This window comes from Anabrus simplex, chromosome 4, assembly GCF_040414725.1.
Source record: "Anabrus simplex isolate iqAnaSimp1 chromosome 4, ASM4041472v1, whole genome shotgun sequence".
Classification (NCBI taxonomy): Eukaryota; Metazoa; Arthropoda; class Insecta; order Orthoptera; family Tettigoniidae; genus Anabrus; species Anabrus simplex.
In genome coordinates, this window is record NC_090268.1 from 281,457,916 (window position 1) to 281,474,114 (window position 16,199).

General features: G+C 43.2%; 1 protein-coding gene across 1 annotated transcript in view; it reads right to left on the reverse strand.

Moving 5' to 3' along the window:
- The window catches only part of LOC136872651 (uncharacterized), a 36,893-nt gene extending 21,640 nt beyond the window's left edge, over nt 1–15,253 (reverse strand). Inside the window, exons 1-2 of the mRNA XM_067146458.2 lie at nt 15,099–15,253; nt 969–1,089 (exon numbers count right to left, since the gene is read on the reverse strand). Coding sequence (XP_067002559.2) covers nt 969–1,089; nt 15,099–15,186 — 209 coding nt within the window. The 5' untranslated portion in view covers nt 15,187–15,253. The remainder of the gene's footprint in view (nt 1–968; nt 1,090–15,098) is intronic.
- Between the last annotated feature and the right edge of the window lie 946 nt (nt 15,254–16,199).

A 16,199-nucleotide genomic window follows, 5' to 3' on the forward strand; every position in this document is an offset into this window, starting at 1 on the left:
CAGCCCTATCTTTCCTGATAGCTGCAGAAGCTACTTCCTCCTCCCTTTTCTCCTTCCCATAACCCTGTTCCACCTGTCTTTTCCTATCCTCTACTCTACATTTCCCTTTCCTACCTTTTCCCTTCCTCCTACTTCCATGCATCTCAGCAACAGTTCCCTGTCGCTCATCTTCCCTCTGTTGTTCTACCTGGAGTGACTCGTACCGATTTCGCACAGACACCTGTCCTGAATTCTGATCCTGAATAGAGCCCTTGGCCTGCAATCTCCTTCCCCTTAGAACATTAGACCACCTGTCTTCTACAACTCCTCCCTTTCCTTCCCCTCCCTCCTAATATATGTATACACCTTTTTCCATTTCCCTTTGTGTCCATTACCCTCTTGAAGTATGCCATTAATATAATTCTCTTTTGCTTCCTTTTTCACTCTATTCAGTTCCCTCATTAGCTGTTTTCTAGTTTCTCTATTCTCCCTACCCTCTTTGATTTTCCTGTTTACTATTCTACATTTTATTTTTTTATTTTCTTATTTCCCTTGTATAATAAACAGGGACATGGGTCAAAACACAAAGGAAGCGGCCCATTCAAGCTGCCTTTCCAACCGAAATGAAAATCCCATTTCAATGAGCATAAAATCAGATTAGATTTTCGTTTTCTTAATTTCGTGTTGTTATTTCTAGTCTGGTGGAGCTCATGTGAGGCAGGCCCTCCGATGAAGGTGAGTGGCACCTGCTGTGTGTGAGAAACTGCGTCATTCTGTGGTGAAGGATAGTGTTAGATGGTTGTAGGAACATAAGGGACACTAAAAGCACCTAGTCCCCACGTCACAGGAATTAGCCGTTTACAATTGATATCCTTCAACCTGGCCGGGAATCGAACCCGGGGCCCTTATTACCGAAGATAAAAACGTTGACCATTAAGCTGTGGAGCCCAACATCATAGACGTGAATATTTAATGTTTGGTTTACTTACCCATAGCCACTTATCACAGGAAAAGAGCACAACAACATCTCACACGCGCCAGACTTGAACCATCTTGAACCCGAAGCGTAGAATTCTTTAGTGTCCCGATCGAAACACATTCCGGGATAATCTAAGAAAGAAAAATATTCAGTATTAAGAGCAAGAGATTAGGCACACAAGATGACCCTGAAAAATCTTCATGTCCACTGTACTGATTTGTGTGTATGAGTGCATGCAGGTGAGAAAGAAATGTAAGAAGTATAACAAAGGGTCAAAGTAATGAAAGCCGACCTTCCTTTTGACCAAATGGCTCCGTCCGTTTGAATCATGGAATGAAGTCTATCTCAAACTCGGTTGTCGGGTAGCTGATGTCGGGTGCACGATTGTCAGGAAGAGAAGTGTACGAGACGCTTCACGCTTGCCAATAAAAGTCGTATAAACGATACACGGCTACAATGCTATTGTAGTAGGCAGTTCCCACAATGCGGACTGGCTTTCGGTGCCGGCAAAACCAGATTGTGAAGATAGTGGGAGCAGTTGAATCAGTGGAGGATGACAGATCTAGCCAGCACGGTAACTGTCTGCAGTATTTGAGTGTTGTCTTTCCTTGTTTAGAATAGGCTGGATACATTCTCTGATGGATGTGTTGACGTGCTCAATGGAAGTTTTGATTCTTACATGTAGCTTGTCAAACGATTGCACGCTCAACCAAAAATAGTTGAAAACTTGTCCCCGTCATTTCTTAAATCTTCAAAAAGTACTAAGAATGTCCCAATCTCGTCTCTTTTAATATTGATTGGATGAAACCACTGCAGTCTATTTCTTCTCCTTTTCTTCAAACGCCTATGCAAGACCATAAACTAGTGATTTTTTGTGATCCATTCCTACCCGCGACGTGTAAACAACGGCTGTCGTTTGCTTGTCGGGCAGATGTGAAAAGGATTCACATTCTTATCGGAGCCGGCTAGACGTCAGTTACACGACATCCGGGTAAATGTGAAATAATCAAAATCCGTCGGCTAACAGTCTGCGCCTGATCACGCAGCAAGGCAAAATGGATCGCAAGGTAATGTGTGTTAACACCTGTCCGTAACGAAATGGAGGCTCGAAAAGACGAATACGGTGGAGTTGTGAGAAGCTTAACACCAGAAGGTTTGTTAAAACATGAAGTGTATCACGACACGTCTGTAATGTCTAGCGTGTATTGTACATTCTCGGCAACTGTGAAGCGTTGGTACAGATCCTTCCAGGAAGTGTATATCAGTTGCAGAGATACCCCACGTCTGAACAAATACATTACACCATAACACATAAGATATATTTCAGTTCAGTATGACTCACCAGCAACGTCTTGCCAAATCTGGAGTTATTAATTTGCTTGCCAGAGTTCAAGGACTGAAGAAAATAACGAAGTTTCTAACCTGAGGAAACGAGGCCTCTGAATCATTACTAAAGGGAATCGGAGGAATAAGGAATCCTTCTACGTGCTCTGTCTGACTTTCAGTTATCCTAGAAACATCAAGTATTTTAGTTTTATTCGAATGACCAACAAGATAATTCCTCCTGCTAGTAATTATTCTGAAAGGGAAGTCAATTTCATTAGCCCTACCATCGAAATAGAGTACCTATTCAAGCTGAAATTTTAAACCTTCACTCCGACGGCACTGGAGTGCATTGTTCCACTCTCCTAATAGCTTGTAGTAATTGTCCTCTGCGACTGCCATACTTTGTGAGCTATAATGCAAAATCGTCTACCTAGTGAAATTAACGAAAATCAGCCGGAAGAGGTCGATGCAGAAAAAAGAAGAATTTATGAAGAAACGGCGGACTTCTACAAGCGAAAATATAAGCTCTCATCCATTTCTGTAATCGGTTTGATGTTAGGTGCTCGAGGAACCATACCTACATTTTTGTCAACTTCTGCAATACCTTTGGGCTAAATAGAGATTTTATCTATAACATCGATATTACCACACTCAAGAAGTCCATCATGATCTTCAAGAATCATGCTTGCGGACCTCAAATAAATGTTTGACATGCCTCACTCGACTGCCTACATTTAACATCCATACGATCACATTACCTATTGTATCCACATCCATTATTGTTGTGAAGGTACTCTTTGTCTTTGGGCAACCTGCAGCTGTTGCAGGAAGATTGTATAATAAATAATAACGACAGTATTACTGCTGAACTAGCAGCGACAATACCATTTTTAGCAATCGCTAACAGAGTGACACTGAGAACCAATACCTGTGAGACTCCATTTTCTTGAATATGCCCTCCCTACTCGGACACGGAATAGACGGAGGAACAAAAAATTCGCAATAAAAATCGGCAAGTTATCGCGGAAATTCCATTGATGCAGGACTGAAAGGGTGTCATATCACGATGTAGTGTCATAGGCATTTTCTAAATCGAAGAAAAATGCCACCCAAATGCTGTTTTCGGACAAACGCGTCTTGGATAGAAGTCTCCAGGCGTACCAGTGGTCAGTTCCAGAGCTGGAATCAGGAAAACCACATTGGTACGCGGACAAAAGTCCTCTTTTCTCCAAACAATAAACAGTCAGCTATTCAACATCCTCTCAAATAGTTTACACTCAGTTAGTGAGACAAATACGTCTGTAACTGGCTGCATACTTAAGACCTTTGTCAGGCATAAAGAGAGGTTTAAAACATCTCGCCACTGTGACGTAAATGAACCCTCTAACCAGATTCGGTTGAACACCCCAAGAAGGTATAAGAAACTATCGACGCTGAGGTGCTTTAATATCTGGTTATGGAGATTAGATGATACGTTTGGTGTGCCCTTCCTAAGCGCAAAGGCGCTGGTGAGCTTCCACTCCGAAATGGACATGTTATAATCCTCTGAACCTTGAGTGGCGAAACTCACACGATAGCGTTCTGCCTCCCACTTCAGAGCAAGGATATCAGGATGATAATCCCGGGAACCATACACATCTGCGAAATGACTTGGTAGATGGTTAGCAACCGTGAGTGGATCAATGACGATACCGCCTGAAATGGAAATTCCTGCTAGTGAAGATAATCCTTGAACTTCCTAAATGCGTCGAAGTTTAGTCCACACTTGAAATGATGGTGTAGTGATGTCATGGACGGTACATACCTTTCCCATTAAGCTTTCTTACTCTATCGAATAAGAACTCGCGCCTTAGTGAAGTCGACCACAGTATGCTGCCTACGATAGCGTTTATGAGCGCGACGTCGATCTTTTATAGCTGCTGCAATTTCTTCGTTCCACGACCGAACGAATTTTCGACGAGGAGCCCCAGTAAAAGATGGAATGGACTCCTCAGCAGCAGCAGCAAGAATAACTTATATGATATAAGTTATACCACCGTCAACGCCCCGGCTTTTCGCATCGATAAATAGAGCTAGTGAATTGAACATTGGCCAATCAGCACGTTTAACAATTCATCGAGGAGGAGCCATGCGGGAGAAGGTACCGTGTGCCACGCTGAAACGTGTTAGTTTCATTGTATTCAAAACGCATAAATCCAGCTTTCCAGTTAACTGTCCCAGATCTCTTCGTCTGAGGCAAGACATTTCAGAGCCCCATAATGGGCGATGAGCCTTAAAATCACCCAATAAGAGGAAAAGGGTTGGGAGCTGATCTATAAGATCAATTACATAATTGATATTAAGAGGTTGGCTTGTGGGAAATAAACACTATAAACAGCAGTTTTGACAGGCAAGTACCGCTACTGCCTGCAGCTGGATTCTTAGTGAATATCTTATCTGTAGGTATCAGAACGAGTAAAAGTACCAACACCGGAAGCCCGGTTAACAAATTTTCGTCCCGTTCAATATAGTCTAAATTATTTCTTAAGGCCTGGTTTGAGATTAGTTTCTTGAACACAAGCTATAATCGACTATAACTGATTATCTGGCGAAACTAGTAAGATGCCTGTCATAACCGTTACCATTCCACTGTAACAGTACCATAGTGTGGACTTTTAAGAGTTTTAGGTTGTGAGCGGTGAGACGCTTTTTAACCTAAATACTTCGGCGCTTTTCGGTGGCGGGCTTTCCTCTTACGAGAGGAGGATACAGGTTTTGCAGTAGATGAACTTGCTGGCGCTAATGCATATTCTAGAGATCGAGGGCATGATTCCCCTTTCGCGAGGGTAGATGGGGAAGCGTCTGGTAAGGGTTCATGTCTTCCCCGCCTGTTATTCTGGTTTAGATGGGCATGAGGGTTGATTCCCAGCCGGCAACGCCGGCTTGGGTGCGGCTTTCGTTGACCTCCTGGGGAAGGGAGAGATTGTCTTCCTCCCCTGCTGTACCAGCTCAGGTTTCTTAGCCGGCACAGACTTCTTTGTGGTCGGAGGTTGGATGGGCCCAGCCTTCGAGCTTTTACTCTTTGAGGCGTTGCTCACAGGAGCAACTTTCACCTTGGGCGCAGGGATCTTCGCAGAAGTTATTGGTATGAACGACGAACTAGAAAGACTCTATGCTATAACGCCAATTTTTATTTCATTCGAGGTAGCATTCGTGGAACTGAACTTACGGCGCGCTTCCTGGTATGAGAGCCCATCCAGGGTCTTGATCTCCTGAATCTCCTTTTCTCTGAAATAGACAGGGCAATTTATATCTCGAGGAGAACAAAGACCAGGCCAGTTGGTAAACGTGTCCGGAGGTGCACACTGCTCCGCACCATGAGCTTCTTTTCTACATGTATCACACACAGACTTATTCAAACGAGATAACATGTATCCGAATCTTTGGCAATTATAGCACCGCATGGGAGGCGGAATGTACGGCCTCACATCGCAACGACACGTTGCAACCTTGAATTTCTCTGGTAACATTGACCACTTAAAGCAAACAAAGAAAGCACAATTGGCAACGTTTTCGCCATTGACTTTGCGTTTAATACTCCGGACGCATGTCGTGCCCCGTTTTCTCATGTCTTCCATCAGCTCATCATCCGTTTTAAGGATCAAGTTGCGGTAGAGGATGACCCTCCGAACCAGATTCAAGAATGTGTGCTTGCTCTTCCACTTTGATGAGGATTTCGCCAAAGTGGTCGCACTTGAGCAACAGGTCAGTTTGCACAGCAGTGCGCATCTTTAACAACAAACCACCATTGCGCATTTTTTAAGTTTTCCGGTTCAGCGTAGACACCTTCTGTGTGCCTGCAAATCAAAACATATTGCACCACTTTGAAGGCATTCCCATCGGTTCTGGAAGCAACCAGGAACCTACGGAAACTAGATCCCATATTTTCACGCTGCGTCTTTCCCCACTGGGTTGTCCCCAGAGAAAAATCAAAACTTAAAGGCTTGGGTGGTGAACCACCCTGGACAGGTTTTGGTTGTTTCGGAGCCATGTCAGAAATCATCCTCCCAGAATGCCACCCACTACGATCAGGGGCCTCTGTAGCCGAACCAAGCAGCCAAGATAATGCCCACCTGGTCATAGCAGGTATTGCCCGGCGTCCGTTGTTTGATGATGCCTAATATGGACTGAGTGAGGAAATGAGCACCGGGACTTCCTCATATCCTCCAAAATAGCATGTACCCCACAGCTGATGATGATGGTGCTTGTTGTTTAAAGGGACTTAACATCTAGGTCATCGGCCCCTAATGGTACGAAATGTAATGCCACTTTAAAGTCCAAAACTCATCCACTGATCAGAATTCGAAACCTAATGCTGAAGAATGAATGTATGAATATAAATTTAAAATAATCAGCAGATCCAACTCGCAATATTGAAAGTTTAAAATAATTCCAACATTAATCCACTGACTGGAATTCAAAAAGATGAGACGATGAACAATGATAATGACTTAAAACAATCATTGAATCCGACCCGCAACGCCCCACGTTCTCAGAAGCAATCTGAAAACAATAGCATATACTGACCAAGGGGCTGCTTCCAAAGCACAGCCCTGAATCGACAATGCTTGTTGTCTAAAGGGGTCCAAAATCCAGGTCAACGGCTCCTTATAATGGTACTTATCGCTAGGAAAGTAAGAACCATGTTATTTCTCATGTAGCTGTACTAATCATGAGTAATGTAGACTTACAGTGTCCCACACATTGTGGTATTACTCGCAGGTAATGTAATACGCACAGATAACGCAGACCTATGGTGTTTCTCACATTATAGAGCCACTCATAGGCAACGCAAACCCATGGTGTTTCTCACACAGATGTACAAATCACAGGGACTCGTACTAACCCGTGGTGTTTCTCGCATAGTGGTACTAATCGCGGATACTGTAAAACCCATACTGATTCCGCGTCTGTTGCTACAAATCACAAACCTCTTGTGTACCTAATATAGTGGTACCGACTTCGATAGCTGTAGTCGCTTAAGTGCGGCCAGCATCCAGTATTCGGGAGATCGTGAGTTCGAATCCCACTGTCGGCAGCCCTGAAAATGATTCTCCGTGGTTTACCATTTTCACACCAGGCAAATACCGGGGCTGTATTTTAATTAAAGCCACGGCCGCTTCCTTTCCACTACTAGTTCTTCCCTGTCCCATCGTCGCTATAAGACCTGTCTGAGTCGGAGCGACGTTAAAGCAACTTGTAAATAATAGTGGTACTATTCGCAAGCAAAGGCGACGCACGGTGTTTCTCGAGTGTGATGGTACTAATTACGAGTAGTCTCATGGTACTAATTCAATCATCCCTTGGTCGCCCCTTGTGGTCTCCTCTTACGGCAGGCAGGGGATAACATGGATGAATTCTTCGTCTGCGTCCCCCACCCACAGGGGTTTGTGTGTTTGGTCCGCGAGAGCTCTTTTATTTCGCTCAAGTCCACCGGCAAGCCGATTAGGAGCACCCTACCCACCACCTGGGACGCGCCACGTGGGAGGGTCACCTCTCCCCGTGCTACGCCAGCGTAGTAGGTTCGTGGCATAGTGTGTACAGAGTGATAAGTATAGACCCAAAAAATTATTTGATAAAAATATGTTCTTCTGTCAATCCGCTTTGCGGGAACCTGCGTTGTCAGGCGGATATTACTGCTGAGTACTTGGCGTTCTCACCCGAAGATTTGGTGATACCGTCTGGGCTTTCGAGCGTAGTCGCAAACGTAACAGGCCCGTCTCCAAGCAGCACGCACATCCAATTTTGATTCTGTCTGCAACCAACTCTCACGAATAAATATAAAATAAGGAGGGGACCGATGGCCAGGTGACCCTTTCAGTCGGCTTCTAGGACAGGCACGGATTACCTGTGTACGCATTCAGCCCCTCCCATCCACAGAGGTACAATTAATGGTAGCAAAGCCACAATCCATTTCTGCCCCTACGCCGCCCCTTATAGTGCCTCTTACGACAGGCAGGGGATACTTAGGTGTATTCTTCATCTGTACCCCCCACCCACACGGATTGCTGAATAACTTTAGGTACACTGATGGTACCTTCTTGTCTTAGAGTCTTGAGGTTGTAGACAAAATAGCTGGGGAATGCAAATACAGACTCAAAATTAATACCATAAAAAGGATAAAAGGTACGGCAGTTAGTATAACTCACTTGAACATGTAATAGAAAATTAATTGACCGTGTATGAAATCTTAAGTAATACGGCATCTAGATTTCTGAAGGCCTAGATCAAAGGCAAGCACAATTTGGCTCAATGAACAGCGTTCCAGCTCAGACTGGTAAAGGAGCTGAGTGTGCGCTCTGAAGAAATGACCAGCCGAGCAACTGATTGCACGGTTCGCAGTTAGAACAATTGAAGGAGGCGTTACTTAAACAGATTTAAACTTTTGAAATTGTTATTGTGCCTAATGTCTCGTTATTTGCAGTGCATTAGATTGTAGTGAGGAAAGATAATAAGTTATTTTGTATACAAACGCTATGTGCTAAGTAAATGCGTTTAATTAGCCTATAGAATATTCACTTCGTTAGGTTATGTGTAGGAAAAAATTGATCATTTTGATATGTGCCTTTGCTGGCAGGACCTAGTGTTTACAGTGCACTATGTCTTCTGGTATGGGCTAGAGCAATTTTGTTACTTTCATTGATCTGTCTCTGTCTTATCCTTGACTTTGACAATGTGAAAGTGACTGAGGTATGAGCGATGCTAGTAATGCCATTCCTTATGCAGCCAGTCCCTGCTATGAATGGTGTGAAAATGTTGCTCATAGGGTCGGTTGGTGCATGCATTTCAGTGGGCTTGGCAGACTGATTGTAATAGCAACTTCTGGCTCGGTGAGGAAAGCAACGGGAAACTACCTCACTCCTCATTTCCCTAGTACGCCTCTTCAGTGATGCCTAGGCCATTTATGACAGCTGATGGCAGAGCTGTTGAGGATCCAACCAGCCTTAGGGCTGAAGACTGAACATACATACACATGTGGCAACTAAATACTCCTTTGACTACTGCCTGTACTCATAGAAATACTGTAGGCCAACATAAAAGCTTGTTTAGGAATACAGCATAAACAAAGAACGTCAAACGAACTGTACGATTGTATGGCGTAAACATAATATAGTCAGGTACTATACATTGCTGTGGCTTTGCTTGCCCCTTGACGCCGCATATCGCCTTTACAGGACTAACTATTAGAAGTCAGCTGCTCTCGGCCCTTCTCGCGCTCATGCGCAAGGAGCAGAGCTCTCTAATTGCCCACTTATTTTTTAAGGGTAACTAACCTACCGTGTGACAATGCGGGGCCTCTATTCGAAGAGTCACCTCCCTGGAAGTATTTTATAAATGTAATCATTACTCCATGATGCTGAGAGATTGACACTGAGAAACAATATCATAGTGCAAGACTTCGAGAGTTTGATTTTCTGAATGGTACTACAGACTTTCAGTACACCCAATACAGTGGCACTGGGGTGCACGGAGAAGCATCCAGAGCTTGCGAATATACTCAAGAAAAGGAAGTTTCCTCCTGTGGGTGGAGGCGGTAGAATAACACCCATGTTATCCCTTGTCTGTCGTAAGAGGTGACTAAAAGAGGCCCCAGGGGCTCTGAACTTTGGGGCGTGGGTTGGTGACCACGGAGCCCTTAGCTGAGTCCTGTCATTGTTTCCACTTACTTGTGCAAGGCTCCTCACTTTCATCTATCCTTTCCAACCTACATTGGTCAACTCTTGGTCTTTTCCGATCCCGACTGTATTAGATCACTCGAAACATAGTGAGTCCTTCATTGTCACGCCCTTCGTCGCCCTTGTCTTTCTTTGGTCGATACCTTTTTTTTTTCGAAGTGCCGGATACCTTCCATTTTTTCTCTCTGATTAGTGTTATATAGAGGATGGTTGCGTAGTTGTACTTCCTCTTCAAACAATAATAATCATCACCGAAAGGAAGTCGCCCTGTATCGTATATTTCATGAGGAACCTCCGGCCTGTATCGTATATTTCATGAGGAACCTCTTAAGGCGAAAGAGATGGCCGGCGAGACCGAAGTAGAAGGAAGTGCTTGTAACCGAAGAACCTGCAGGATTGATCAGGAACCTTCTGAGAACATAATTTCTTTACAATGGTGGTCAACTGTTATGACTTACAAAGATAGCTGAAGAAGAGGTGCAGCACACCTACCGTATCTCCAGAAATCCTTATTTTTTTCGCTACAATAAAAATGTATTGTTGGATATAATTTTTGGGGGGTAATATTTGCCCAAGAGAACAGGCATCCCTAATGACCGGTAACCTAGGCACAATGTCAAAAGAAGGGCATCCTAGATCAAAGATTTACCAATATACAGATTGAAACAGAAAAATATACAAGTAATTGTAAACTATGCCGACTACATTAATTATTAGACGTCTCTGAAAGCCGTCAAAGTAGTTAGTGGGACATGAAACCAATAACGTATTATTGCGAGCCTTTGGGGAACAGTAATACGATTCTAATTATTGATAGCTGTTATTATAAAGCAAGAAGTCATACAATATTATGTGGAATCCGAACCAAAAAGTCATTATTTACTCTTTCAAAAATCTCACATTCAATGGTCGAGATTCTAAACACGACTACTTCGGTGAAAATCAAAAACCCAGTGACATGTCTCTCAATCATCACATCCCTCACAGTATTATTATTATTCTGTGTAGTATTGCGTAATTTTTGGCACAATAATCAAATAGTGTAACAGTAGTTGTGTATGAAATGGCCAAGAGCTCGAACATCGCCACGAATAAAAACGATATCTAATGTATGTCTACCGCTCACTCACGTTTCCTGATACGGGGTCAGGGATGAGGTGAGATGAAGTTTTTACGGCCAACTACCCTTCCTGACGCCAACCTCAGCTGAGCTCAGCTGGGTATTTAATGAAGATGAAGTACATAAGCCTACATACATACATATATTATCATTATAGACTGTTATGCCTTTCAGCGTTCAGTCTGCAAGCCTCTGAGAATTTAGTAAACGTCGTCACAATCCTCGATTTGCAACTAGTGTTGTGGCCTCATTTAGTTCTATACCTCTTATCTTTAAATCGTTAGAAACCGAGTCTAACCATCGTCGTCTTTGCCTCCCTCTACTTCTCTTACCCTCCATAACAGAGTACTTTATTCTCCTAGGTAACCTATCCTCCTCCATTCGCCTCACATGACCCCACCACCGAAACCGGTTTATGCGTACAGCTCCATCCATCGAGTTCATTCCTAAATTAGCCTTTATCTCCTCATTCCGAGTACCCTCCTGCCATTGTTCCCACCTGTTTGTACCAGCAATCATTCTCGCTACTTTCATGTCTGTTACTTCTAACTTATGAATAAGATATCCTGAGTCCACCCAGCTTTCGCCCCCGTAAAGATAGTTTCGTCTGGGAGCTGACTTCCTTCTTACAGAATACTACTGATCGCAACTGCGAGTTCACTGCATTTGCTTTACTACACCTTGATTCAATCTTACTATATTACCATCCTGGGAGAACACACAACCTAAATACTTGAAATTATCGACCTGTTCTAGCTTTGTATCACCAATCTGACATTCGATTCTGTTGAATTTCTTACCTACTGACATCAATTTAGTCTTCGAGAGGCTAATTTTCATACCATACTCATTGCACCTATTTTCAAGTTCCAAGATATTAGACTGCAGGCTTTCGGCACAGTCTGCCATTAAGACCAAGTCGTCAGCATAGGCCAAACCGCTTACTACGTTTCCACCTAACTGAATCCCTCCCTGCCATTTTATACCTTTCAGCAGATGATCCATGTAAACTACAAACAGCAAAGGTGAAAGATTACAGCCTTGTCTAACTCCTGTAAGTACCCTGAACCAAGAACTCATTCTACCATCAATTCTCACTGAAGCCCAATTGTCAACATAAATGCCTTTGATTGATTTTAATAACCTACCTTTAATTCCATAGTCCCCCAGTACGGCGAACATCTTTTCCCTCGGTACCCTGTCATATGCTTTCTCTAGATCTACGAAACATAAACACAACTGCCTGTTCTTCTCGTAGCATTTTTCAATTACCTGGCGCATACTGAAAATCTGATCCTGACAGCCTCTCTGTGGTCTGAAACCACACTGGTTTTCATCCAACTTCCTCTCAACGACTGATCGCACCCTCCCTTCCAGGTTGCCAGTGAATTCTTTGCCTGGTATACTAATCAATGAGATACCTCGATAGTTGTTGCAATCCTTCCTGTTCCCTTGCTTATAGATAGGTGCAATTACTGCTTTTGTCCAATCTGAAGGTACCTTACCAACACTCCACGCTAATGTTACTACTGTATGAAGCCATTTCATCCCTGCCTTCCCACTGTACTTCACCATTTCAGGTCTAATTTCATCTATTCCTGTTGCCTTATGACAATGCAGTTTATTTACTATCCTTTCCACTTCCTCAAGCTTAATTTCACCAACATCGTTTTCCTCCTCCCCATGAGCTTGGCTGTTTGCATCACCACCATGATGATTTCCTTTTACATTGAGAAGATGTTCAAAATATTCCCTCCACCTCTCCAGTCATTCCCTGGGATCTATTATGAGTTCACCTGAATTACTCAAAACACTGTTCATTTCCTTTTCCCTCCCTTCCTAAGATTCTTTATTACTGTCCAGAAAGGTTTCCCTGCTGCTTGACCTAGTCTTTCCAGGTTATTACCAAAATCTTCCCATGACTTCTTTTTGGATTCAACAACTATTTGTTTCGCTCTGTTTCTTTCATCTACGTACAAATCCCCGTCTGCCTTGGCCCTTGTTTGGAGCCACTTCTGATAAGCTTTCTTTTTACGTTTACAAGCTGCTCTCACTTCATCATTCCACCAAGATGTTCGCCTTTTCCCATCTTTACACACAGTTGTTCCTAGGCATTCCCTTGCTGTTTCTATTACAGCATCCCTGTATGCCACCCATTCACTTTCTATATCCTGAACCTGCTTACTGTCTACTGTTCGAAACTTCTCACTAATCATATCCATGTACTTCTGTCTAATTTCCTCGTCCTGAAGACTTTCTACCCTTATTCGTTTGCAGACAGATTTCACTTTCTCTACCCTAGGCCTAGAGATAGTTCACTGCAGATCAAATAGTGGTCTGTATCATCGAAAAATCCCCGAAAAACTCGTATTCCTAACATATTTCCTGAATTCAAAGTCTGTTAAGATATAGTCTATTATGTATCTGGTACCCCTAGCCTCCCATGTGTAGCGGTGAATAGCCTTATGCTTGAAGAATGTATTCGTAACAGCTAAACCCATACTAGCACAGAAGTCCAGCAAACGCTTCCCATTCCCATTAGCTTCCATATCTTCCCCACATTTACCAATCACCCTTTCGTATCCTTCAACTCTATTCCCAACTCTCGCATTGAAATCGCCCATTAGCACTATTCTATCCTTGCTGTTGACCCTGACCATGATGTCACTCAATGCTTCATAAAACTTGTCAACTTCATCCTCATCTGCACCCTCACATGGTGAATACACGGACACAATTCTTGTCCTAATTCCTCCCACTGACAAATCTACCCACATCATTCGCTTATTTACGTGCCTAACAGAAACTATGTTGCGTGCAACGGTATTCCTGATAAAGAGCCCTACCCCAGACTCTGCCCTTCCCTTTCTAACACCCGTCAAGTACACTTTATAATCTTCTATCTCTTCCTCATTATCTCCCCTTACCCGAATATCACTTACTCCTAGCACATCCAGATGCATCCTCTTTGCTGACTCAGCCAGTTCTACCTTCTTTCTTCCATAAGCCCCATTAATATTGATAGCTCCCCATCGAATTCCATTTCGTTCGCCAAGTTGTTTCCAAGGAGTCCCTCGCCTGTCAAATGGGAGTGGGACTCCATTACTCCCATACGTCCGAGGCTTGCTTAAAGTGTTCTGAGCTCGGTAAATTCATGAAGCAGGATGCTACCCTACTTGCACATAGTCCAAGTGAGGATCTCTCCTCTAACGGGTTATGGACCACCGGTGAATTGTATAGTCCTAGCGCCTGAGCACAAGGAGGGCCACGAGACTGAGAATATGTCCGAGATGCCCACTCCCATTCCATAGCAACTGGTATCCCGACTCTCAGGACCACTTACTAGGCCACTCAGCCGTTGCCCATGGTTCACGAACTAGGACGTGACTACAGTAACCCACAAACATGAACCACAAGATGAAGTAAATGACGGTAAATAAAAATGGGCAAAGAGGTGAAAGGAATCGACTGTGTCCTACGAATAGCAAAATTCTGGAAGTGAAAATGAGAAACTACAGAAATTATTCCGTATTGACGGTTTTCACTTTCCAATAAAAAGTTTTTATTACGTCATCCCGTTCAAAACACTCATCCATCTTTTTTTATTTTTGAATGATTTTTAAAAATCTCCCTATTTGATTTTTGAGTAATTTTTAAAAATCTCCCCCTCAGGAGATGGATACATGTATTGAACAGGAGGAAATAAATTTCTATTGTAAAGTGAAAAACTACAGAAAACCATTCTGAAGACAACCGACGCTGAGGTTCGAACCGACTCCATAGCCGTAGGGCGTTAACACGCTCGCGGCCACTCCAACCGATATGATATCTAATTTAATACGTCATTATTAAACTCTGAAAATAAATCTGCTGCTGGAGAAAAAGAAAATATATACCATAAGACGTCTCGCATGAAGTCGTCCATAGAATATTTCAAGCATCACGTGAAAGTTTTCTGGACTTAAATTATAGTACCTACCTGGGCTCTCTGTTACAATTTCCATGTACGTATAGGCGTAGGACATTCCCACTCCGAACAAGAAAACCGCCAACAAGACTCGGCCCATCTTAGTTACTTCAATATTATAACTAATGGGATAGCAACCAGCATGTATCCACTATCCAGCAGTCAAAGGCTACTCAGATAACGCGGTGATCAGTGAGTAGGACTGACCTCATTCGACCTTCAACCTCTATGCAAATACTGACAAAGCACTAATAATAATAATAATAATAATAATAATAATAATAATAATAATAATATGATGATGATGATGATGATAAGCGAATGATGTGGGTAGATTTGTCAGTGGGAGGAATTAGGACAAGAATTGTGTCCGTGTATTCACCATGTGAGGGTGCAGATGAGGATGAAGTTGACAAGTTTTATGAAGCATTGAGTGACATCATGGATGATGATGATGATGTTTGTCGTTTAAAGGGGCCTAACAGCTAAATCATCGGCCCCTTATGGTACGAGATGGAACAAAAGGACATGATTATTAAAATTTTAAAATATATCCACCGATTAGAATTTAAAACAAATGGTGATGAAAAAAGATTATGAGATGAAAATAATCAGCGGGTCTAATTCGTAGTGCCTTATTTTCTAGTAAACATCATAGAAAATATAGAATACAATGGAATAAGGCATTGCCTGGAAGTACAGAGATATACACTGACTGACAGAGCAAATACAACACCAAGAAGGAGTGGTCAGAACTTTATGCCAATTGCAGGGTAGACTGACGTCACTGAGGTATGCTCATGATGTGAAATGCGCCGCTGTGCTGCGCACGTAGCGAACGATAAATGGGACACGGCGTTGGCGAATGGCCCACTTCGTACCGTGATTTCTCAGCCGACAGTCATTGTAGAACGTGTTGTCGTGTGCCACAGGACACGTGTATAGCTAAGAATGCCAGGCCGCCGTCAACAGAGGCATTTCCAGCAGACAGACGACTTTACAAGGGGTATGGTGATCGGGCTGAGAAGGGCAGGTTGGTCGCTTCGTCAAATCGCAGCCGATACCCATAGGGATGTGTCCACGGTGCAGCGCCTGTGGCGAAGATGGTTGGCG